We start from the raw sequence: 26,566 nt of genomic DNA, 5'->3' as shown, positions 1-26,566 counted from the left end.
AGAGCTGTAGTTTGCAAATTATGTTCTTCAGAGTCGAGGCACACTTGAGAAATGCTCAACATTACCCACATTTAGACCGTTCAGTAATTACATTAGGAGTCTTTTTGATGAGGCATTAAATCGAGGTCCCACCTGCCTGTTCAGGTGAACGGATCAGATCCCAAGCACTTGATGATGAGCAGGGAATTCTCCTGGTGTCCTGGCCAACAGTTATGCCTCAACCATCATCACTAAAACAAATTAACTGGTCATATTTCATTGCTATTTTGAGTATCACTAGGTGCCAATTGGCTGCTATGGCTGCCATGTCTGCCAACAGTGACTATGCTTCAAAAGTAATTTATTATAGAATCATAGAAATTTACAGCACGGAAGGAGGCCATTTCGGCCCATCGTGTCCGCATCGGCTGACAAAGAGCTATCCAGCCTAATCCCACTTGCCAGCTCTTGGTGTGTAGCCCTGTAGATTACGGCACTTCAAGTGCACATCCAAATACTTTTTAAATGTGGTGAGGCTTTCTGCCTCTAACACACTTTCAGGCAGTGAGTTCCAGACCCCCACAACCCGCTGGGTGAAGAAATTTCCCCTCAAATCCCCTCTAAACCTCCTACCAATTACTTTGAATCTATGCCCCCTGGTTGTTCACCCCCTCTAGTAATGGAAACAGGTCTTTCCTATCCACTCTATCTAAGCCTTCATATTTTTATTCACCTCAATAAGGTCGCCCCTCAACCTCCTCTGTTCCAAAGAAAACAAACCCAGCCTATCCAATCTTTCTTCATAGCTAAAATTCTCCAGTCCAGGCAACATCCTCGTAAATCTCATCTGTAGTGCAATCACATCTTTCCTGTAATGTGGTGACCAGCACTGCACGCAGTACTCTAGCTGTGACCGAACTAGTGTTTTATATAGTTCAAGCATAACCTCCCTGCTCTTGTATTCTATGCCTTAGTTAATAAAGGCAAGTATTCCATATACCTTCTTAACCATGTTATCTACCAGGGATTTGTGGACATACACTCCAAGGTCCCTTTATTCCCCTACACTTCTTAACGTGTATTCCCTTGCATTGTTAGCCCTCCCCAAATGCATTATCTCACACTTCTCTGGATTGAATTCCATTTGCCAATGTTCTGCCCACCTGAACAGTTCATTGATATCTTCCTGCAATCTACAGCTTTCTTCTTCATTATCAACCACACAGCCGATATTAGTATCATTTGCAAACTTCTTAATCATGGATGTAACGAACAGGGTGGATAAAGGGGAACCAGTGGATGTGGTGTATTTGGATTTCCAGAAGGCATTTGACAAGGTGCCACATAAAAAGTTACTGCACAAAATAAAAGTTCACGGGGTTGGGGTAATATATTAGCATGGATAGAGGATTGGCTAATTAACAGAGAACAGAGAGAATGGTTAATTCTCTGGTTGGCAACCAGTAACTAGTGGGGTGCTGCAGGGATCAATGCTGGGACCCCAACTATTTACAATCTATATTAACGACTTGGAAGAAGGGACTGAGTGTAACGTAGCCAAGTTTGCTGACGATACAAAGATGGGAGGAAAAGCAATGTGTGAGGACACAAAAAATCTGCAACAGGACATAGACAGGCTAAGTGAGCGGGCAAAAATTTGGCAGATGGAGGATAATGTTGGAAAGTGTGAGGTTTGGCAGAAAAAATCAAAGAGCAAGTTATTTAAATGGAGAAAGATTGTAAAGTGCCGCAGTACAGCGGGACCTGGGGGTATTTGTGCATGAAACACAAAAGGATAGTATGCAGGTACAGCAAATGATCAGGAAGGCCAATGATATCTTGGCTTTTATTGCAAAGGGGATAGAGTATAAAAGCAGGGAAGTCTTGCTACAGCTACATAAGGTATTGGTGAGACCACACCTGGAATACTGCGTGCAGTTTTGGTTTCCATATTTACGAAAGGATATACTTGCTTTGGAGGCAGTTCAGAGAAGGTTCACTAGGTTGATTCCAGGAATGAGGGGATTGATTTATGAGGAAAGGTTGAGTAGGTTGGGCCTCTACTCATAGGAATTCAGAAGAATGAGAGGTGATCTTATCGAAATGTATAAGATTATGAGGGGGCTTGACAAGGTGGATGTAGAGAGGATGTTTCCACTGATGGAGGAGACTAGAACTAGAGGGCACAAGCTTAAAATAAGGGGCTGCCCATTTATAACAGAGATGAGGAGAAATTTCTTCTCTCAGAGGGTTGTAAATCTGTGGAATTTGCTGCCTCAGAGAGCTGTGAAAGCTGGGACATTGAATAAATTTAAGAAAGAAATAGACAGTTTCTTAAACGATAAGGAAATAAGGGGAGCGGGCAGGGAAGTGGAGCTGAGTCCATGATCAGATCAGCCATGATCGTATTAAATGGCGGAGCAGGCTCGAGGGGCCGTATGGCTACTCCTATTCCTATTTCTTATGTTCTTATGTCCCCTACATTCAAGTCTAAATTATTGATATATATTACAAAAAGAAAGGGACCTAGTACTGAGCTCTGAGGAACCCCACTGGAAACAGCCTTCCAGTCACAAAATCACCCATCAACCAGTACAATTTGTTTATTGGTTGAGAAGTGTTTTGGAATCCTCCTGAAAATGTCGCCATTCAGATAATATTCTGCCTTCGTGTTTTTGCCACCAAAGTGGATAACCTCACATTTATCCTGCACCTGCCATGCATTTGGCCACTCACCTAACCTGTCCAAGTCACCCTGCAGCCTCTTAGCATCCTCCTCACAGCTCACACCGCCACCCAGCTTAGTGTCATCTGCAAACTTGGAGATATTACACTCAATTCCTTCATCTAAATCATTGATGTATATTGTAAAAAGCTGGGGTCCCAGCACTGAGCTCTGTAGGAGTTCCGAGTAGAGCACTTGCTTTGGGAGTCTTGTGTTGGGCATGCGAACAATGTGGCCCGCCCAACGGAGCTGGTCGAGTGTGGTCAGTGCTTCGATGCTGGGAATGTTGGCCTGATCGAGAACACTGATGTTGGTGCGTCTGTCCTCCCAGGGGATTTGCAGGATCTTGCGGAGACAACGTTGGTGGTATTTCTCCAACGATTTGAGATGTCTACTCTATATGTTCCACATCTCTGAGCTATATAGGGTATCAGTACAGCCCTGTAGAACATGAGCTTGGTGCCAGATTTGAGGTCTTGATCTTCGAACACTCTCTTCCTCAGGCGACCGAAGGCTGTGCTGGTGCACTGTAGGCGCTGTTAACCGCGAGGGACTATGTAACGTCCTCTTCCGTTTTGGCTGGCCCCCAAAGGTTTGTCACCATCCTCCGTCTGCTCCACGATGACATGCAAACCGTGATCCTGACCAATGGATCCACCACAGACCCAATCCATGTCCGGACCGTGGTCAAGCAGGGCTGTGTCATCATGCCAACCCTCTTCTCGATCTTCCTCGCTGCAATGCCCCATCTCACGCTCAACAAGCTCCCCGCTGGATTGGAACTAAACTATAGAACCAATGGGAACCTGTTCAACCTTCGTCGCCTACAGGCTAGATCCAAGACCGTCCCATCCTCTGTCATCGAACTACAGTACACGGATGACACTTATGTCTGCGCACATTCAGAGGCTGAACTCCAAGCCATTGTCAATATCTTCACCAAGGCATGCGAAAAGGCCTTACACTAACCAACCTAACCCTCCCACATAGTACTGCTCTCCGGTCATCAAAATCCACGGTGCGGCCTTGAACAACGTGGACCACTTTCCATACCTCAGGAGCCTACTATCAGCAAGGGCAGACATCGACAACCAGGGAATTATGGACCTGTTAGCTTAACATCTGTTGTCGGGAAATTGCTAGAGTCTAGAATTAAGGATAGGGTGACTGAACATCTTGAACATTTTCAGTTGATCAGAGAGAGCTAGCATGGATTTGTGAAAGCTAGGTCATGCCTGACAAATGTGATTTAATTTTTTGAGGTGGTGACTAAAGTAGTGAATGGGGGAATGTTTATGGATGTTATTTCTAAGAACTTTTAGAAGGCATTTACTGAACTTCCACATAAGAGCCTATTAACTATGGTAGAAGCCCACAAAATTGAGGGCAAATTATTAACCTAGTTGGGAAATTGGCTGAGCAGCAGGAGACATAGAGTAGGGATAAGGGCAGGTTCTCTAATTGGCAGTATGTGACTAGTGGTGTCCCGCAAGGTTCTGTGTTGGTGACTCAACTATTCACAGTATTTTGCTGTCTGTGAGAATACTTCAATGTGACTGACTGTTTAGCTTGCTTGACATCAATGTTGCTGGACGCCAGAGATCCACTATAGGTGACGGCAGAATAAAATTCATATTGGGAAAGGTGAACTCCACCCCACAGAGATCGCTAGATCTTTGCAGGGAACTTTCTTCGACGTCAGTGGCTAGCGCCGTCATTTCGTCGCTGGCCACAAAATCCAGGCCAATGTTACCATGTGCATCTGTAAATACAATGACTGGAATTTTTATTTGGAGGCGGGTAGGGAGCGGGGAGAACGGGTTTCCCGTAGGCCCCGATGAATTTAACAGCAGAGCCTGATTAGCATTTCAAAGCACTGAATCCCACCTACAGCCAGCCAGATGGAAAGGCTGTTCAGGGGGAAGCCTGCGACACCAGGGTGTAGAGAGGAAGGAGGGATCAGGAGGGAATGTCGGAGGCCAGAGAAGGACCGGGGTTAGAAGATCGTAGCTGGAGGCAGGAGGCTGGAGGAGGATCAGGACTGGAGGATTGGGCCGAGAGGTGGCACGGAGAGTGATGGGGGCATGAGGGGTGAGGTCGGAAGGTTGGAGTGGGGATCGAAGGCTGGAGGGGGGATCAGGGTCTGAGGATCAAAGGCCGGAGCGGGAGTTGGCGGTTGGAGACCTCGGGAGCAGATCGGGGGCCTCAGGGAGAGCTCGGAAGAGTCGGGGAGGTGTCCAATTGCCTGGCTTTGGCAAGACAGGTACATTGGATTCAGCAGCTAAGTGGAAAGGCGCTTACCTCCTGGATCCAGCAGTCATTGCCTCACTTTAACTGGCGGGTTCCCCGAGGCCTGGGAAACCTGGGCAGCCAGAGTTAAATTTGAAACGGTCAATCACCATGCGACACGTAGCCTCATTATAATATTTCAATGGATGATCCGCCTCCTGGGAGCGGGTTGGCTTCCCGCCCCGGTCCTGCCCCCAGTCCTGCCCACAGTCTCGTTCTCGACCTGCCCCCATCGAAACCGGAAGTGGGCGGGTTGGAGGCACGTTGGTGACGGGATTCAGTTTTTTAACTCTTTAATCTCTCACCTGACCCCAAGCCACCCATTTTTGGGGTTAAAATTCCCCCAATGTTATTCGTATGCACCTGTAAATACATTGTTACCATGAGCACCTGTAAATTCGGGAATTTTAACTCGAAAAAACAAATGGGTCGGGTGGGAGGTTAAAGAGTTCAAGGGACACTCCAAAAAGGCAAGTTCAAGCAGTTGGATTTGTCATGGATAGATGAAGGACTATAGCAATGGAGTCCAGACAAGCAAAGGCTGCACCCCGCTTTAACGATGCCTCCCTGGATGTGCTGCTGGAGATTGGAAGGATCCGGAGGGAGATGCTGTTCCCTCGCAATGGGAGGAAGAAGCCTGCAGCTGACACAACAAAGACGTGTTGTCGGTTGCCCAGGAGGCCAGCAGCAGGAGTGTGCTCCTGAATCCAATCCAGGAAGTCCCTCAATGACCAAAGCAGGGCAGAAAAAATTAGAGCAATGACACCTTGCCCTACAATTTGCATATCACCTAACCCCCTCACTTTTCCTTCTCAAGCCAACTCCAGCACATCACTCCTCACACCACTTACCTTGCAAATACACCCATTTCCCTCTGCCTATGCACTTACTCACATTACCATCAATCCATCTGCTACTGACACTCACCCTCATCCTTATCCAATGTCATGCCTCTCCCTCATAGTCACACTCAACAAATGCTCTTCTTCATCAGGTGAACACATGCCATCAATCTCACTCATAGGTGTCTTCTTTCCCTCCTTATAGGAGAAGAGAGCAGACAGTGCCAGGGAAAGGCAGAGAACAGGAGGTGGCCCTCCAGCCATCTCACAACTAATATCTGCGGATGCGGAGGTGCTGGAGATCAGCCTGGCCATCAGAAATGGGGAGATGGGTGCCTGCCAGCTACCTAGTGACAGAATTAAATATCAGGCAGCCACATGGCATATTACACTCAGTCATGGTGACTTGATATCAACAGTGACTGAAATATGATCATATGCATCATGATAACTTCAAGCATTCTTACCTTGACAGCATGTATTCATGTATTTTATCACTCACAGGACCTTCACACGTCCATCAGGAGGTGGTCGAGGTCACCCACAACAACAACAACTCCTCAGATGAGCTCACTCCCTCTGAGGGTGCACCGTCACAGGATTTATGCAGACCATGCACCAATTCAGATACTCGCACTTTGGTGGGACCAGTTGGAAAGATAGTTGGGTGTTCATATGGTGACTGACAATTCACAAGTGAGCAAAGGCAGATGGTAGAGCCAGGGACAGCAGTAAAAGTCCGCATCAGAGGGCGTAGAGTTCTCCAATCTCTGCAGATGCTGTACCCTGGGGCTGTTGATGAACAGGATACTTTTTGAGCAGCAGAGAAAATGTGATATACTGGCAGGTGTTCCAAAAACACTGCACGATTGCAGAATGAATAAAGGAATACATCTCAAGCATGAGTGGCATGATATCGCAGGCCTTTGCGATGATGTTTTCTTCCATAGAAAGAATGGGCAACTGCATGAAGCATCAAACGTGGCAATCACATAAGTGTTTTCATCAATGGCTTGTACACTCTGAATGCCTCCTTAAATAGTAAGAATGATATCCCAGCCTTGGCCTTTCATCACCCCACTGATCTGCAGCAAAGTGTTCTCCAGCACATTGCTAGCAGGAAAGTGGGACTGCGCCATGACAGGGATGATGGTGTAGGGGGACATGGAAGTGCGGACTTGGCTCAAAGCGCTGCCACTTCTCACCCATTGCCCCTCCCTCAGTCAGTACCCGACATGTGGCCTTGTGTCCCGATGACTGTGTCTGCCCCTGTAGGGGGCAAGTGGAGCAGTGTTTGGCGGGACCCTCAGGGGCTCCATAACCCCGAGAGCGTCGGCTAAGAGGATGTCAACAGTCAGAGCAGGGATCTGAGCAGCCTGCCTCTACCTCTGTTGAAGCCACAGGAGTTGCACCACATTAAAACATGAGGAAAAGGAATAATAAATATCTGTAGTTGCACGAGGGCTTCAACAATTGTACGTCACTGTCTGGAGTAAAAATAAAATGGGGAAGGTGGCTCAACCGTGGCTAACAAGGGAAATTAAGGATAGTGTTAAATCCAAGGAAGAGGCATATAAATTGACCAGAAAAAGCAGCAAATCTGAGGACCGGGAGAAATTTAGAATTCAGCAGAGGAGGACTAAGAGTTTAATTAGGAGGGGGAAAATAGAGTATGAGAGGAAGCTTGCCGGGAACATAAAAACTGACTGCAAAAGCTTCTATAGATATGTGAAGAGAAAAAGATTAGTGAAGACAAACGTAAGTCCCTTGCAGTCAGACTCAGGTGAATTTATAATGGGGAACAAAGAAATGGCAGACCAGTTGAACAAATACTTTGGTTCTGTCTTCATGAAGGAAGACACAAATAACCTTCCGGAAGTACTAGGGGACTGAAGGTCTAGTGAGAAGGAGGAACTGAAGGATATCCTTATTAGGCGGAAAATTGATGGGATTGAAGGCCGATAAATCCCCGGGGCCTGATGGTCTACATCCCAGAGTACTTAAGGAAACATAGAAACATAGAAACATAGAAAATAGGTGCAGGAGTAGGCCATTCGGCCCTTCTAGCCTGCACCGCCATTCAATGAGTTCATGGCTGAACATTCAACTTCAGTACCCCATTCCTGCTTTCTCTCCATACCCCTTGATCCCCCTAGTAGTAAGGACCTCATCTAACTCCTTTTTGAATATATTTAGTGAATTGGCCTCAACAACTTTCTGTGGTAGAGAATTCCACAGGTTCACCACTCTCTGGGTGAAGAAGTTCCTCCGCATCTCGGTCCTAAATGGCTTACCCCTTATCCTTAGACTGTGACCTCTGGTTCTGGACTTCCCCAACATTGGAAACATTCTTCCTGCATCTAACCTGTCTAACCCCGTCAGAATTTTAAATGTTTCTATGAGGTCCCCTCTCATTCTTCTGAACTCCAGTGAATACAAGCCCAGTTGATCCAGTCTTTCTTGATAGGTCAGTCCCACCATCCCGGGAATCAGTCTGGTGAACCTTTGCTGCACTCCCTCAATAGCAAGAATGTCCTTCCTCAGGTTAGGAGACCAAAACTGTACACAATACTCCAGGTGTGGCCTCACCAATGCCCTGTACAACTGTAGCAACACCTCCCTGCCCCTGTACTCAAATCCCCTCGCTATGAAGGCCAACATGCCATTTGCTTTCTTAACCGCCTGCTGCACCTGCATGCCAACCTTCAATGACTGATGTACCATGACACCCAGGTCTCTTTGCACCTCCCCTTTTCCTAATCTGTCACCATTCAGATAATAGTCTGTCTCTCTGTTTTTACCACCAAAGTGGATAACCTCACATTTATCCACATTATACTTCATCTGCCATGCATTTGCCCACTCACCTAACCTATCCAAGTCGCTCTGCAGCCTCACAGCATCCTCCTCGCAGCTCACACTGCCACCCAACTTAGTGTCATCCGCAAATTTGGAGATACTACATTTAATCCCCTCATCTAAATCATTAATGTACAGTGTAAACAGCTGGGGCCCCAGCACAGAACCTTGCGGTACCCCACTAGTCACTGCCTGCCATTCTGAAAAGTGACCCTAGAAATAGTGGATGCATTGGTAATCATTTTCCAACAGTCTGTCGACTCTGGATCAGTTCCTATGGACTGGAGGGTAGCTAATGTAACACCACTTTTTAAAAAAGGAGGGAGAGAGAAAACGGATAATTAGAGACCGGTTAGCCTGACATCAGTAGTGAGGAAAATGTTGGAATCAATTATTAAAGATGAAATAGCAGCGCATTTGGAAAGCAGTGACAGGATCGGTCCAAGTCAACATGGATATATGAAAGGGCAATCATGCTTGACAAATCTTCTGGAATTTTTTGAGGATGTAACTAGTAGAGTGGACAACGGAGAACCAGTGGATGTGGTGTATTTGGACTTTCAAAAGGCTTTTGACAAGGTCCCACACAAGAGATTGGTGTGCAAAATTAAAGCCCATGGTATTGGGAATGTACTGAAGTGGATAGAGAACTGGTTGGCAGATAAGAAGCAGAGAGTCGGGATAAACGGGTCCTTTTCAGAATGGCATGCAATGACTACTGGGGTGCCGCAGGGCTCAGTGCTGGGACCCCAGCTATTTACAATTTACTTTCATGATTTGGATGAAGAAATTGAGTGTAATATCTCCAAGTTTGCAGATGACACTAAACTGGGTGGCAGTGTGAGCTGTGAGGTGGACGCCAAGAGGCTGCAGGGTGACTTGGACAGGTTAGGTGAGTGGGCAAATGCATGGCAGAAGCAGTGTAATGTGGATAAATGTGAGGTTATCCACTTTGGGGGCAAAAACACAAAGGCAAAATATTATCTGAATGGTGGCAGATTAGGAAACGGGGAGGTGCAATGAGACCTGGGTGTCATGGTACATCAGTCTTGAAAGTTGGCATGCAGGTACAGTAGGCGGTAAAGAAGGCAAATGGTATGTTGGCCTTCATAGCTAGGGGATTTGCCAAAGGAGCAGGGAGGTCTTACTGCAGTTGTACAGGGCCTTGGTGAGGCCTCACCTGGAATATTGTGTTCAGTTTTGGTCTTCTAATCTGAGAAAGGACATTCTTGCTATTGAGGGAGTGCAGCAAAGGTTCACCAGACTGAATCCCGGGATGGCTGGACTGACATATGAGGAGAGATTGGATCGACTGGGCCTTTATTCACTGGAGTTTAGAAGGATGAGCGGGGATCTCATAAAAACATATAAAATTCTGACAGGACTGGACAGGTTAGATGCAGGAAGAATGTTCCCGATGTTGGGGAAGTCCAGAACCAGGGAACACAGTCTAAGGATAAGGGGTAAGCCATTTTGGACTGAGATGAGGAGAAACTTCTTCACTCAGAGAGTGGTAACCTGTGGAATTCCCTACCGCAGAGAGTTGTTGATGCCAGTTCATTGCATATATTCAAGAGGGAGTTAGATATGGCCCTTACGGTTAAAGGGATCAAGGGGTATGGAGAGAAAGCAGGAACGGGGTACTGAGGTGAATGATCAGCCATGATTTTATTGAATGGTGGTGCAGGCTCGAAGGGCTGAATGGCCTACTCCTGCCCTATTTTCTATGTTTCTATGTTATGTTTCTATGCACATGGCTATGTTACACATTGTAAGATTTTCAAGTTTCTGTTGACTATTTGAAGCACATACATATTATGCTTTTACACCATTTTCCCTTCTTGCCCATTCTTGGTTACTGGCTGTTTTAGCGTGTGATGATGAATGGGAAGACATGAATTAACAGCGACCAATGGCAGGGTTATGAAAGGGATGCTTGGTTGTTTGCAGGGCTGTTTTGTGTTAGTGGCATGGAGGCGGTGAGCAAAACTGGCTTTTGCATGTGGTTGTTAGATTGGTGCACTGTTGAAACCTGAATAAACTTTGCAATGAGGGCATCCTGGGCAGCAATGTGCATTGCCCGCATTACCTTCCACCTCCTTGTCTTCCTCCTCCTCCTCGTCTTCGTCCTCCTCCTCGTCTTCCTCCTCTTACTCCTCGTCTTCCTCCTTCTCCCAATAGGATCTGCACTCTGTGCCTTGTTACCCCTGCAGGTCCAAACCTTGCTGCTGCGCAATGTTGTACTGAGCATAGCATACCATAACCATTCTGGAGACCCTGGTTGGTGCATACTGAAGGGTGCCTCCAGATCTGTCCAGGCACCTGAAAAGCATCAGCATGCCGATGGCTTGTTTGGTGTCACATTTGGTGGTGACATGCACAGATTATAGTGCATCTGGGCCTCATTGCTCGGGTTTCTGAGAGGTGCCATCAGCTATGTTTCAAGTGGGTATTCCTCGTCTCTGAGCCACCAGCCGGTAACTCTGTTTCCAGGTGTGAAGAGATGAGAGAGAGTGGACTGTCGTAGGGCGAGAGCATCATGGCAGCTGCCCGGGAATCTTGTGCACACCTCCAAAAAGATCTTTCTTTGGTAGCACACCAGCTGCACATTGATGGAATGGGGGCCCTTGCAGTTGATGCATACTGCTGCGTGATCTGGGGTTGCCTTAATTAGCACATGTGTGCTGTCGATAATGCCTTGAACCTGTGGGAAGCCAGCCAGAGCCCAAACCTGAATGCTTGCTCATTCTGATTGGCGTCATCGCAGGCAAAATTGACATAATTGGCTGCCCTGGCAAAAAAGCCATCAGTCACCTGTCCTATGAATTTGTGTGGCACCGACTGCAAGATCCGACAAATGTCTCTGGCAGAGCCCTGGAAGGATCCAGAGGCAAATGATTTGAGGGCAGTGGTGACTTTGACAGCACTGGCCACCAGGTCCAGTTGGCAGCAGGTCTTGTTCCAGCAGGCTGCAAATGTCTTCCACCACCTGACGTGACTCCCTGAGCTTCCTGAGACACTGGTGTTCAGACATGTTGATGAAGCTTACCATCCGCCTGTAGACACTGTGTGCCGGTTATGGCCTCCTGTGAGCTGCACTTTGCTGCTGCTCCCACTCACTCCTGTTGAGCTACAGGTCTGTGAGTAGCAGGCAGTTGCTGGTGCTGGTCCTACTGCTGCTGCTGTTGCTGGTCATCTTTGTCCTCATCTGAGGTCCAATGTAAGTTAATGTAAGCTGAGGAGGAGAAGGAGGAGAAGGTAGTGGAAGGGAGGAGGCAACCCAAACAGCTCCTTACTGCCTGAGCTTTCTATGATCGACTCATCTGCCTGCGGTACGAGTGAACACAACCCCAATTCCCCATTCAACGTTAGTCCCACACCTTACCTTCCCTCTGTTACTGACCATCACAGCGTCCTCTTGGCCACAATGCTGAAATAAAAGCCACCACAAAAGCAACATTCCAATCCAACTTTATCCATCAATTCATCCAATATAACCTAGCAAAGTCTACTAATCGCCCTTGTGCATTCCCTTCAGTATGTCTTTGCCTGTCCTCGTGCTCCTACAAAGTGATAGCCCGGTGGCTGCAGCATGGCTGCTGGAAGGCTGCTGACTTTCAGTGGGGGAGACTGCAGATGGCCTTGTAGGATAACCTCAATCAGCTCTAGGCCTAGAAGGCCCGATTTTGGACTGCACCACCTCGGGATGGGTGGCAGCACTTTGGGCTGGCTGACTGACAGGCATTGGCACTGGTGGAGCGACAATGGCGGGAGGTCGAAAGCTGTCATCCAGAGAGGACACTAGGTTCATCCTCCATGGAGCCACTGCCACTCCACCGGAGCGGCACCTCAGCATTCCTAGCCATCTGTTGGAGGACAGATGGCTGGACAGCTCTGATACCCTGCAAGCCCCTTTCCACACTGGTAAACCCAGCCATGATGGCAGCAGTCTGAGTTTGCGTGGCAGCAAACTGAGCCTGCATGAGAGCAGCCTGAGCTATTATGACAGAAGTCTGAGCTTCCACTGCAGCACTCAGACGTAGGGTGACTTGTGCTTATGCTGCAATGGAAGATGAAGCATCAGCCATCAGACGCTGCTTGATGATTGGGTCCACAAGTGCACTGATGGATTTGCCCATCCCTTTCAAGCTGGAAAGGATGGACTCCAAGCTCTGCCAAAGCCAGGTTGGTGCCGGACTCCTCCTTCTTCCTTGCAGTGCACTTAGGCTTTCTGGCAGGCCTGCCAATGAACCACGCATTTAATTGTGCATAGCCATCAGCATTCTTCTGTAGGTCGAAGTCCTCTGCAGCAGAACTCGCGTGTGACCTCCGGGGAGCTGGCACCTGCACTATCCTTTCCCCGTGCCTTGGCTGCAGCCCACCCTCGCCCCAAGTCTCACCACGTGCAGATCCTGCCTCTAAGCTACCCTCTAAACTCTGCACAGTGTAAATATCTGAGTTGGAGTCTGCGACTGTCAGATCGAGTGACAGTGTTTCTTCCTCTTCATCACTCTCTCTCCCTCTTCTTCAACAACCATTGGCTGGGCAGGTTGGATTTCTTGGGTATCTGAAATGAGAAAGACACAAGAGTAGGGTTGCGGTGAGGAGAGGGGGAAAGCATGAGGTGCATGATTACACCGTGTGCAAATGGTAAATCAGAAGAGATTGTGGGATGAGGGGGAAGTGGGATGAGAAGGAGGATAATGTATGAGGATACCGGCATCTTGCACTGTTTCAGCCACACTGCCCCCCGCCCCCCCACCCCTGCTGGTCACAGGCTCAGCCATGCCCCTCCCAAGAATAGTCAGCACTGTAAAATCTAAGGGGATGAGGTGATGCAAGTGAGCCTGCCGCCCGCTGGTTAGGTTCTGCTGGCTCCGATTTGACGCCACCTTTTCCAGTAAGAGAAAATAAAGTGTATCAGTGAGTGTGGTGTCATGTGTTTGGATGATGTGCCTTCATAAGTCACTGAGAATTCCACTTGAATGCACTCTGCACTGCTACAATGTCACCACCATACACTATCAGAGACTAAGGCCTAGAGAGGAAACAATCACTGACTGGTTAGATTATGTATCAGCATTAGCTTTGTACGTATCCTGTTGCTGCTCTAACACACAGGGTTTCAAGACATCTCCACAGTCAAGACCCTCAGCAGGGTGTTAGAGTAAAGAAAGAGTGACTGTTTCCAGTGGCCGAAGGGTCATTAACCAGAAGACACAGATTTAAGGTGATTGACAAAAAGACAGGCAAATATTTTTTTACACGAGTTGTTGTGATCTGGAATACACTGCCTCAAAGGATGGTGCAGCAGATTCAACAGTAACATTCAAAAGAGAATTGGATAAATACTTGAAGGAAAGAAAATTACAGGGCTATGGGAAAAGAGCAGGGGAAGCAGACTAAGTGGATAGCACTACCAAAGAGCTGGCACAGGCACGATGGGCTGAATAGCCTTCTTCTGTGCTGTATTATTCTATGTTGTATGTTCAGGTAATGTACACTGAACTGGAACTTAGGAGATTCAGTCAGATGTGGTGCTTTGCGTATTGAAAAGGTGAGTGATCCTAGTGTATATTCCTTCATTATTAGCTGCTCTCCACGGATCTCAGTCGAAAACAACCTTTCCTTTCAGCTCTTCATCACATTGCTAAACTCTTTCTAGATCTCATGGCAGGACCTCTGGTTTTTCAACCACCTCTCCAGCTGCTTGAGGCTGGGTGGCAGCGGTGTGCGGGGGTGGGCAATTGAACACAGTCCCAAATGCAAAGTCTGACATGGTCATGGTAGCAGCATTACCATATAGCTACATGTGGGCAAACAGTTTCAATTCCTGCTCATTGAGTGGTAAACAACAATAAGCCTTACTGGCTTCAGCTGATCAGTATTTTATCCTTCCATTGGTAGTAATTTGAGAACCGATGAAACTAAATAGGTGGCATGATCGGTTCAACGGTAACTGGGCATAATTTACCGGTACAAACCTGTCTAAAGTGCCTTTATACCAAACATTCTGAATATACGGCTCTATTTTGTCCATGATACAATTAACATAAATGTCGGACAGGAAAAGACCAGCTGGTCCATCTAGCCTGTCCTATACAGTTGTGATGCCTTATACATCATAGCAAGAGACTCTCTACTCCCCAAGGTGCCATGTGGTCTCTTGAGAGAGGAAACCAAATCAAAAACTCAAGGGCAATTGGGGGGAATCAAATCTGGAAAAATCCCTTCCGATTCCCCTAGGCGATTGAAACTAGGCCACATTTACCATGGCTTATATTGCTTGACACCTACCTCTTGTATGTTGCGATCTCGCCCCATCCAGGAACAAGTCCAGCTGCCTCTTGCAGGTAACTCCTGGACATCTCCAAGAGACGTGGCAAAGTGATACTGGAATGATGCTGCAAATTCCCAGTCTAAATAGGCCTATAGCATGAAACAACTTGATTATGGAATACTAACCCAAAGAAGATGCTGAAAATGATTCTCTTGTCAATATTCACATATTTAGATTAATATTTACAATACTTTAGATCAAAAGAAAATAATTGCTGTTATTCACGAAAATAACATAAACATCTCCTCTCACCTTTATCCACAATATTGAACAAAATAACTACCAAAATGAAAAATTACATAAACACCATCTCATTTAAAACTTTACAGGGAGTTTTCTTTCATTTCTTTATACTTAGCTTCCGTGTTAAGGGCTAGAATAAAAATAAGCTTTTTACAGATATCCTTGGTTGTGTAACTCCATAGGTTTTGATTGACATGTATTAACGTTTTAGTTAAGCATGTCAGAGACTTCTCTAATGGTCGCCCTTAAAGAAAACCACATCCTGGCTTAAAGTTAAACACGTCACACTTGCTGGTTTTCCTGTCAGCGTTGTACATTTTTTTAAACTGCGTCCGTTGTAGGATTGAATAGACGGAATTCAGAAGATGATTTCGTACTGTCCAATCTGTGGGAAGCCTGTCTATTTTGGTAAGTGTGTGGCCCTTTGGAAAAACGCAGTTGAGCTGAAGGAAGAATTCATTCTGTAATCATGTTGGTGTAGCTTGTTCCCTCTTACTGTCAGTACAATGTTGTGCAACTCGACTGAAATTATTCTTTTAGAAAAGGACAGCCATGATTAATGTGCAATTAAATGCATTTTCCTTAAGGTTTTGTGGACGGGTGCTTTCTGCAGCTGGTTTAATTTGGCCTCAGCCAGGCTTTTGAGTTAAGCCAACAAATTGCAGGAATACTTGCTAACCATATTCTGGCCCTGGAATAGTTGTGGTGAGATGATTGTACAGTGCAAGTGCTTGGTTTGTCAGGGTGACTTCAATTTCTTACTGTTAAAATTTTCAAATTAATCAGCCACAGTAAAGATAGATGTTGGTGAAGTATAATAATAGATTTCCATCCTTATAAAGCACACAGTGAGAGCCTCGTATCGTATGGTGAGCAAGAGGAAATAGGCCTGGTCTGTTTCGAGCTGCTCGTCTTAAACCTGCTGCTAGAGGAAGGAACTAGTCTTTGTATCGTAGACATACTGATTACTTTGTCATTGCACAAATAGCAAATATCAAACAGCATAAAAGCCACATTATAATTTTTAATGGAAAATCTCATTGTAGTGACACCTTGTCTTAAAAGTCAGCCATCAGACATCATTCTAAAAGATGCCCCTTGAAAAGTGTCTTCTGGATAATATTGCTAAAACAGAGAGAAGGGATATCAGTATCACAGCAACACCCCTGTTAGGGCCAAGATTAAAGATGTGTTTGTTCTGAGAAGGCGGAAAGATGTGTCTAGTCTGCAATGTAGCCGGCATGAATCAAAGCCATTTTGGCATTTTTTTTACAATTTATAGGAAAAAAATTGCTTCTGCTGAGTATGGTGATTTTTCATTCAAAAGAGGATCCCTTTGTAATCTTTTTCTTTTTGCAGCGGAGAGAAAACGATCTTTAGGCAAAGATTACCACCCCCTTTGTCTGAAATGCTACCGATGCAAGCGCCAGTTAAGTCCGGGCCAGCATGCAGAGGTATGTACTGTCTTGAGCCTCCATCTGTTTGCCCTGGTGTCTGACTGTCTATCTGTGTTGTTGCTGTAATCTGTCTCTTAAACCTTGTTCTATAGTTGTTGCTTTCTTGAGGGAATTGTAAGCAATCCGAACATCTGGGGCTTGTTTTTTAATCATGAACATCAATATCTCTTGCCCCACGTACATACGGAGATGAAACTAATTATGTATCACCTTGATCTGAGTTAGAACTTCACTACTGGGATTATTCCCATTTACATGGCAGGGCACTTGGGAGAATGAGATGCTCATCAAGGTTTCATGCTTGAGCAGTGGGTATATTGGTGATTACAGCTGCTTTGTGTGTGTTCGGGTGTGTATGCGTTGTGTATCGGTGTGTGTGCGTACACATCAGTATAAATTGACTCCTTTAACAGAAGCAACTGGCATTAAGATTGTTGGGAGAAGTAAAGGATATGGATTTAAATCACACTGACTGAAGTCAGCTCCTCTCCAGGATGAAAGCAAGACTGTAAATGAGTGCATTTTAAAATGAAAGCCTTGAACATGTTACAGGGTGATTGTTAATTCAAACCAGACAGAGCTCTAAGTCATTCTGAAATGAAATGCTTTATGCAAAATAGAACTTTGGATATCAGAATGTCTATCTTGCAAATACATTTCAAAAGGAATAAAAGAGCCAGACAATAGGAGACTTCAACGCACAGATGAAAAAGACTGCAGTAAACTGCACACATCTTTTATAAACAGCTATAAAGTATCTCAGAATCTAATCCAGAGTGGAGACAGTTGCAGAAAAATACATTCAAACAAAATAAGGTTTGCATAAAAATCACATGATTTCAACTTTTTTTTAAATGTATATTTCTTTGTTATGAATATGTTTTCAAAGCAGCAAAGATAAAAAGTTAAAGGTGGATATAGTTTGCAGGAGTGCTGAAGCTGCTGTAAAGCAGGATATTAAGTTTCAGTAATGCATTCTCTCTGGGTTGGCTAGCGGAGGTAATGAACTCCAATGGTAAATCTCCAACAGGAAAGGTCTGAATGTTTTTCGTTAGCCAGGTATCTGATGTGTGGATACCCATCATCAGATTTGAGTCCCCAAACCAAGCTACTGAGAAACTCATATGGTTCCTTATGGAGTGGACACTCTCTCTCCTTACCAAAGTCATAGAAGTCCAACAACAATAATTTGCATTTATATAACGCTTTTAACATAGAAAAAACATCTAAGAGGTTTCACAGGAGCCTTACCAGACAAAATGTGATACCAAGCCACATAAAGAGATATTAGGGCAGGTTTAGAGAAGGAATTCCAGAGCTGAGGGCCGAGGCAGCTGAAGGCACGGCGGCCAATGGTGTAGCGATGGAAATCGGGATGCACAAGAGGCCAGAATTGGTGGAGCGTGGACATCTCAGAGGGTGGTAGGGCCATAGGAGGTTACCAGGATAGGGAGTACTGAGGCCATGGTGGGATTTGAAAACAAGAGCGAGAATTTTAAAATGGAGGCGTTGATGGACCGAGAGCCAATGTAAGTCAATGAGCACGGGGTGATGGGTGAACGGGACTTGGTGTGAGTTAGGATACGGGCAGCAGAGTTTTGGATGAGCTCAAGTTTAGGGAGGGTGGAAGCTGGGAGGCCAACCAGGAGCATACTGGAATAGTTACAACATAGAAACAGGCCATTCAGCCCAACCAGTCCATGTTGGTCTGTACCTTCCACATGAGTACATTGTCCTAGGTAAGACTGTGGATAAGTCAACAGTCAAGATCTCAAGATATTGGTGGAGTGTAACCAGGTAAAACTCACAATTTACCTACACAGAGTACTGGTAAACTTTCTACTGTTATCCATTCTATTCGTTGGCTTACAGAGTTATACAAAACCCTATCCCTAAGTGTTAACTTGGCTCAGTGGGAGCACTCTCCCCTCTGAGTCAGAAGATTTTGAGTTCAAGCCCCACTCCAGTCCTTGCGCATGTAATCTAGGCTGACACTTCAATGCAGTACAGCGGGAATGCTGCACTGTCGGAGGCGTTGTCTTTTAAATGAGACATTAAACTGTGCCCATCTATCTATTCAAACGAATGTAGCTATTTAAAGAAGAGCAGGGGATTTCTCCTGATGTCCTGGCCAATAGTTATCGCTCAACGAGCAACACTCCAAAAGATTAATTGGTCTTTTATATCACTGCTGTGTGCGGACCTTTAAATATGTGATCAAATATTGCTTAAATTTCATGATAAATTTCATTTAGCACCCTGAGGGAGCATTAACCTCACAGTGGGTCTATCTGCCAAAGCCTCGCATAGAAAGACCTAGCAGCTAGTATACAGCATTGGACGAGGACTTTAGAGCAGTAGATGGCTGTATGACTGTATGTCGGAGGACTGGCGAGTGGCCAATATAGTACCCATTTTTAAAAAGGGAGACAGAGTTAATCTGGGTAATTACAGGCTTGTTAGGTTAACATTTGTGGTAGGGAAAATTCTGGAGAAATTAAGGATGAAATTACCATGTCATTGGATAAAGAGAAAATAGTTAGAAGTAGCCAGCATGGATTTCAAAAGGGACAATTGTGCTTGAAAAGCCTCATGGGATAGATTTTGTCTTGACTGCCTGGTCAATAATCTGGCAGAGCAGATTGCAGAACCCATCCGATTTTCATTCTATTAATTTTAACGGAATATAAATTGGATGGGTTCAATAAAGGACGAGGAATCTGCTTCACCAGGTTACAGCCCAGATGGTGAAGACAAAAATCCACCCTGTAGAATTCAAAAGAACATAAGAACATAACAACTAGGAGCAGGAGGAGGCCATTCGGCACCTCGAGCCTGCTCCACCATTCAATAAGATCATGGCTGATTTTCTACCTCAACTTCACTTTCCTGCACTATCCCCATATCCCTTGATTCCCTTAATATCCAAAAATCTATCGATCTCTGTCTCGATTATACTTAAAGACTGAGCCTCCACAGCCCTCTGGGGTAGAGAATTCGAAAGATTCACCACCCTCTGAGAGAAGAAATTTCTCCTCATCTCAGTCCTAAATGGTCGACCCCTTATTCTGTGACTATAACTGTGACTCCTGGTTCTAGACTCCCCAGCAAGAGGAAATATCTTCTCTGCATCTACAGCAAGTGATCAGGAAGGCCAATGGAATCTTGGCCTTTATTGCAAAGGGGATGGAGTATAAAAGCAGGGAAGTCTTGCTACAATTATACAGGGTATTGGTGAGGCTACACCTGGAATACTGTGTGCAATTTTGGTTTCCATATTTACGAAAGGATATACTTGCTTTGGCGGCAGTTCAGAGAAGGTTCACTAGGTTGATTCCGGGGATGAGGGGGTTGACTTATGAGGAAAGGTTGAGTAGGTTGGGCCTCTACTCATTGCAATTCAGAAGAATGAGGATGATCTTATCGAAATGTGTAAGATTATGAGGGGGCTTGACAAGGTGGATGCAAAGAGGATGTTTCCGCTGATAGGGGAGACTAGAACTAGAGGGCATAATCTTAGAATAAGGGGCTGCCCATTTAAAACTGAGATGAGGAGAAATTTCTTCTCTCAGAGGGTTGTGGATCTGTGGAATTCGGTGTCTCAGAGAGCTGTGAAAGCTGGGACATTGAAAAATTTAAGACAGAAATAGACAGTTTCTTAAACGATAAGGAAATAAGGGGTTATGGAGAGCGGGCAGGGAAGTGGACCTGAGTCCATGATCGGATCAGCCATGATCGTATTAAATGGCGGAGCAGGCTCGAGGGGCCGTATGGCCTTCTCCTGCTCCTATTTCTTATGTTCTTATGTACCCTGTCAAGCCCTGCAAGAATTTCGTATGTTTCAATGTGGTCACCTCTCATTCTTCTAAATTCTAGAGAATATAGGCCTAGTCTACTCAATTTCTCCTCATAGGACAATTCCCCCGACCCAGGGATCAGTCTGGTGAACCTTTGTTGTGCTCCCTCTATGAGAAATATGCGACTGTGCACATACAGAGGTTGAACTCCAGGACATAGTCGACGTATTTACTGAGGCGTATGAAAGCATGGGCCTCACGCTAAACATCAGCAAGACTAAGGTCCTCCACCAGCCTGTCCTTACCACACAGCACTGTCCCCCAGTCATCAGGATCCACGGCATGGCCCTTATAAGAATTAGGAACAGGAGTAGGTCATCTAGCCCCTCAAGCCTGCTCTGCCATTCAATAAGATCATGGCTGATCTGGCCGTGGACTCAGCTCCACTTACCCGCCCGCTCCCCGTAACCCTTAATTCCCTTATTGGTTAAAAATCTATCTATCTGTGACTTGAATACATTCAATGAGCTAGCCTCAACTGCTTCCTTGGGCAGAGAATTCCACAGATTCACAACCCTCTGGGAGAAGAAATTCCTTCTCAATTCGGTTTTAAATTGGCTCCCCTGTATTTTGAGGCTGTGCCCCCTAGTTCTAGTCTCCCCGACCAGTGGAAACAACCTCTCCGCCTCGATCTTGTCTATCCCTTTCATTATTTTAAATGTTTCTATAAGATCACCCCTCATCCTTCTGAACTCCAACGAGTAAAGACCCAATCTACTCAATCTATCATCATAAGGTAACCCCTTCATCTCCGGAAACAGCCTAGGGAATCGTCTCTGTACCCCCTCCAAAGCCAGTATATCCTTCCTTAAGTAAGGTGACCAAAACTGTACGCAGTACTCCAGGTGCAGCCTTACCAATACCCTATACAGTTGCAGCAGGACCTCCCTGCTTTTGTATTCCATCCCTCTCGCAATGAAGGCCAACATTCCATTCGCCTTCCTGATTACCTGCTGCACCTGCAAACTAACTTTTTAGGATTCATGCACATAGACCCCCAGGTCCCTCTGCACCGCAGCATGTTGTAATTTCTCCCCATTCAAATAATATTCCTTTTACTGTTTTTTTTCCCAAGGTGGATGACCTTGCACTTTCCGACATTGTATTCCATCTGCCAAACCTTAGCTCATTCGCTTAACCTATCCAAATCTCTTTGCACCCTTTCTGTGTCCTCTACACAACCCGCTTTCCCACTAATCTTTGTGTCATCTGCAAATTTTGTTACACTACACTCTGTCCCCTCTTCAAGGTCATCTATGTATGTTTTAAACAGTTGTGGTCCCAGCACCGATCCCTGTGGCACACCACTAACCACCGATTTCCAACTCGAAAAGGACCCATTTATCCCGACTCTCTGCTTTCTGTTCGCCAGCCAATTCTCTATCCATGCTAATACATTTCCTCTGACTCCGCGTACCTCTATCTTCTGCAGTAACCTTTTGTGTGGCACCTTATCGAATGCCTTTTGGAAATCTAAATACACCACATCCATCGGTACACCTCTATCCACCATGCTCGTTATATCCTCAAAGAATTCCAGTAAATTAGTTAAACATGATTTCCCCTTCATGAATCCATACTGCGTCTGCTTGATTGCACTATTCCTATCTAGATGTGCCGCTATTTCTTCCTTAATGATAGCTTCAAGCATTTTGCCCACTACAGATGTTAAACTAACCAGCCTATAGTTACCTGCCTTTTGTTTGCCCCCTTTTTTAAACAGAGGCATTACATTAGCTGCTTTCCAATCCGCTGGTACCTCCCCAGAGTCCAGAGAATTTTGGTAGATTATAACGAATGCATCTGCTATAACTTCCGCCATCTCTTTTAATACCCTGGGATGCATTTCATCAGGTCCGGGGGACTTGTCTACCTTGAGTTCCATTAGCCTGTCCAGCACTACCCTCCTAGTGATAGTGATTGTCTCAAGGTCCTCCCTTCCCACATTCCTGTGACCAGCAATTTTCGGCATGGTTTTTGTGTCTTCCACTGTGAAGACCGAAGCAAAATAATTGTTTAAAGTCTCAGTTTAAAGTCTCCCTGGACAACATGGACCCCTTCCCATATCTCGGGAGCCTCCTATCAACAAGAACAGGCATTGACGACGAGATCCAACACCGCTTCCAATGCGCCAGTGCAGTCTTCGGCCGCCTGAGGAAAAGAGTGTTTGAAGACCAGGCCCTCAAAACTGCCTCCAAACTCATGGTCTTCAGGGCTGTAGTGATACCCGCCCTCCTGTATGTTCAGAAACATGGACCATGTACAGTAGACACCTCAAGTCATTGGAGAAATACCACCAATGATGTCTCCGCAAGATCCTACAATCCCCTGGGAGGACAGACGCACCAACATTAGCATCCTCGCCCAAACCAACATCCCCAGCAGAAATCAAGCGCAGGCAGCGGAAAGAGCGTGCGGAAAACTAGTCCCACCCACCCCTTCCCTTAACGACTACCTGCCCACCCGTGACAGAGACTGTGGTTCTCATATTGAACTGTACAGCCACCTAAGAACTCTTGTTAAGAGTGGAAGCAAGTCTTCCTCGACTCCGAGGGACTGCCTATGATGATGACAAATATATCATTCCTTAAATAGGGAGACCAAAACTGTACACTATACTCCAGGAGGTGTCAAACCAGGGACCTATATAATTGCAGTAAGATGTCTTTACTCTTATTCTCAAATCCTCTTGTAATAAAGGCCAACATACCCTTTGCTTTCTTAATTGCTTGTTGTACCTGCATGTTAACTTTCAGTGATTCGTGTACAAGGACACCCAGGTCCCTCTGAACACCAACATTCCCCAATCACTCACCATTTAAAAAATACTCTGCTTTTCTATTTTTCCTACCAAAGTGGATATCTTCACATTTCTCCACATAATGGGCCCAAGTTTCGGCCTCAGTTGCTCCTGATTTTTTGGAGCAACTGGTGTAGAACGGAGTATCTTAGAAATTCAAATTCTTGGCATTTAGTTTGCTCCAGTTCTAGTCCGTTAGAACAGTTTCACTTTGGAACAGAATTTGTTTTTCAAAAGGGGGCATGTCCGGCCACTTACGCCTGTTTTCAAAGTTTCGGCAGTGAAAACTTACTCCAAACTAACTTAGAATGGAGTAAGTGAAGATTTTTGTACGCTGGAAAAAACCTTGTCTACACTTTAGAAAATCAGGCGTAGGTTACAAATCAGGTGTAGGGAATGCAGGGTGGGGGGGGGGGGTTTAAAAGAAAGTTTACAAACATTAAACACTTCAGTTTTACAAATAAAGAGCCATCATCAATAATAAATGATAAAAACATCAATAAATCAACCAGTAAATCAATCAAAAAAAATTAATAAGAAATATATTTTTTTTTAAATCAATAAATAAAACATTTTCTACTTACCGACTGCAGCACCGGGAGCCCTCCAACAGCATGCTGGGATGCCCCCCCCCCCCCAGTGTATCTCTGTCAGTGTCTCTATCTCTCTGTCTGTCTGTGTGTGTCTCTCATTCTCTGTCTGTCAGTGTCTGTGTTTCTGACAGCGAGGGGAGGGGGAGAAGGGGGGTAGAGGGAGAGAGAGGGGGGCAGGGGGAGGGGAGAGTGGGGGGGGGCAGGGGGAGGGGAGGGAGGGCGGCAGAGGGGAGGGAGGGAAGGGGGAGGGATGGGGGAGAAGGGGGAGGGAAGGAGAAGGGGAAGGGGAAGGGGGGGAGGAGAAGGGGAAGTGGGGGGAGGAGGAGAAGGAGAAGGGGGGAGGAGGAGAAGGGGAAGGGGGGGAGAAGAGGAAGGGGCGAAGAGGAAGGAGGGGGAGAAGGGGAAGGGGGAGAAGGGGAAGGGGGGAGGAGGAGAAGGGGTAGGGGGGAGGAGGAGAAGGGGAAGGGGAGGAGGAAAAGGGGAAGGAGGAGGAGAAGGGGAAGGGGGAGGAGAAGGGGAAGGGGAGGAGAAGGGGAAGGGGGAGGGGAAGGGGAAGGGGGGGAGAGGAGAAGGGGAAAGGGGGGGAGAGGAGAAGGGGAAAGAGAAGGGGGGTAGAAGGGGAAGGAGAGGGGGGGAAGGAGGGGGGGGAAGGAAAGGAGAAGAGGGGGAAAGGAGAAGGGGGGAGGAGAAGGGGGGTAAAGGATAAGGGAGGGTGAAAGGAGAAGGGGGGAAAGGAGAAGGGGGGGAAAGGAGAAGGGAGGGTGAAAGGAGAAGGGGGGGGGAAGGAAAATGGGTGGGGGGGAGGCTGAACAGGCCGGGCCCGGTCGGGCCCAAGACTTCGGGCAGGGCCCGTCCCCAGCACCAGATTTACAGGTAGGTGGCATTGGGTCAGGTCGGGTCCGGGGTCCAGGGTCGGGAGCGTGGGTCGGGTCGGGGGGAGCGCGGGTCGGGTCGGGGGGGGCGGAAGGATGTTGGTTCTGTTCGGGTCGGGGGTGGGGGAAGGAGGGAGGGAGAGGGAGGTCAGGTCGGGTGGGGGGGGGGGAGCGCGGGTCGTGTCCAGTCCGGGGGGTCGGGTCGGGTCCGGGCCGGGGGCGGGGTGAAGCGGGAGTCGGGTGGTGTCGGTGTCGGGGTCGAGTCCGGTCCGGGGGCGGGGGTGCGGGGAAGTAGGAGTCGAGTCGGGTCAGGAGGAAGCAGGAGCTGGGCATGGGAGGCAGCCTTATGCATGCAGCCCCAGTGAGGCCACTCAGCCAGGGCTAGGGGCTGCGTGCTTCGGGCCCCTCCCACACAGTTTTGGGCGCCTGGAGCTACTGCACATGCGCGCCCACTGTAGCAGAGGTCCCGGCACTGTTTTCAGCGCAGGGACCTAGCTCCGCCCCCTACAGCTCATTCTGCGCTGCGCCCGACTCCAGAGGACCAGCAGGGAGCTGGTGAATCTGTAAGTTTTTTTTAGGCGCACTTTGTGGCGCGAAAAATGGGTGTCCAGGTCGGGGCTGCGCCGTTCTAGGCGTGGCCCGAAACTTGGGCCCTATATTCCATGTTCTTACCTACTCACTTAGCCTGTCTATATCCCCTTCAAGCCGCTTTGCATTCTTCTTATAACTTGCATTCCCACCTAGCTTTGTATCAGCAGCAAACTTGGATATATTACATTTCCCCTCATCCAGATCATTGATATATATTGTGAATAGCTGGGGCCCAAGCACCGATCCTTGCGGCACCCCACTAGTTACAGCCTGCCAACCCGAAAATGACCCATTTATTCCAACTCTCTGTTTTCTGTCTGTTAACCAATTAGAAATCCATGCTAGTATATTACTCCCAATCCCATGAGCCCTAATTTTGTTTAATAACCTCTTGTGTGGCACCTTATCGAATGCCTTCTGAAAATCCAAATAAGCCACATCCACTGGTTCCCCCTTACCTATTCTATTAGTTACAACCTCAAAAAAACTCAAACAGATTTGTCAAACATGATTTCCCTTTCATAAATCCTATTATTATTTTCTAAGTGGCCTGTTACCATGTCCATAATAATAGATTCTAGCATTTTCCCTACTACTGCTGTCATGCTAACTTGTCTGTATTTCCCAATTTTCTCTCTCCCTCCTTTCTTAAATAGCAGGTTTACATAGTTATCTTCCAATCTGCGTGAACTGTTCTCGAATCTTTGGAATTTTTGAAGCTGACAACCAATGCATCCGCTATCTCTAGAGCCCCCTCTTTCAAAACCCTAGGATGGAGGCCAATAGGTCCAGGGGATTTATCGGTTTTCAGTCCCATTAATTTCTCCAGTACTTTTTTTGTACTAATACTAATTTCTTTCTGTTCCTCATTCTCGCGAGAACCTTAGCTTTCCACTATTTCTGGGAGGTTTTTTGTGTCTTCTTCCGTGAAGACAGACACAAAGTATTTGTTTAATTTCTCTGCCATTTGCTTATTGCCCATTATAATTTCTCCTGTCTCAGCCTGTAGGGGACATTTACTTTCACTAATCTTTTCCTTTTTATATAACCATAGAAGCATTTAGAGTCTGCTTTTATGTCTCTCACTAGTTTACTCTCATAATCTATTTTCCCTTTCTT

General features: G+C 46.4%; 1 protein-coding gene across 1 annotated transcript in view; it reads left to right on the top strand.

The window, feature by feature from the left end:
- Positions 1 to 15,617: 15,617 nt before the first annotated feature.
- The window catches only part of LOC139281108 (cysteine-rich protein 1), a 32,310-nt gene continuing 21,361 nt past the window's right edge, over positions 15,618 to 26,566 (top strand). Inside the window, exons 1-2 of the mRNA XM_070901101.1 lie at positions 15,618 to 15,685; positions 16,637 to 16,731. Of these exons, the coding sequence (XP_070757202.1) occupies positions 15,643 to 15,685; positions 16,637 to 16,731 (138 nt within the window). The 5' untranslated portion in view covers positions 15,618 to 15,642. The remainder of the gene's footprint in view (positions 15,686 to 16,636; positions 16,732 to 26,566) is intronic.

This window comes from Pristiophorus japonicus, chromosome 1 (genome assembly GCF_044704955.1).
Source record: "Pristiophorus japonicus isolate sPriJap1 chromosome 1, sPriJap1.hap1, whole genome shotgun sequence".
Lineage (NCBI taxonomy): Eukaryota > Metazoa > Chordata > Chondrichthyes > Pristiophoridae > Pristiophorus > Pristiophorus japonicus.
Note: the sequence above shows the minus strand (reverse complement) of the source record. Positions and strands in the feature narration are given on the sequence as shown.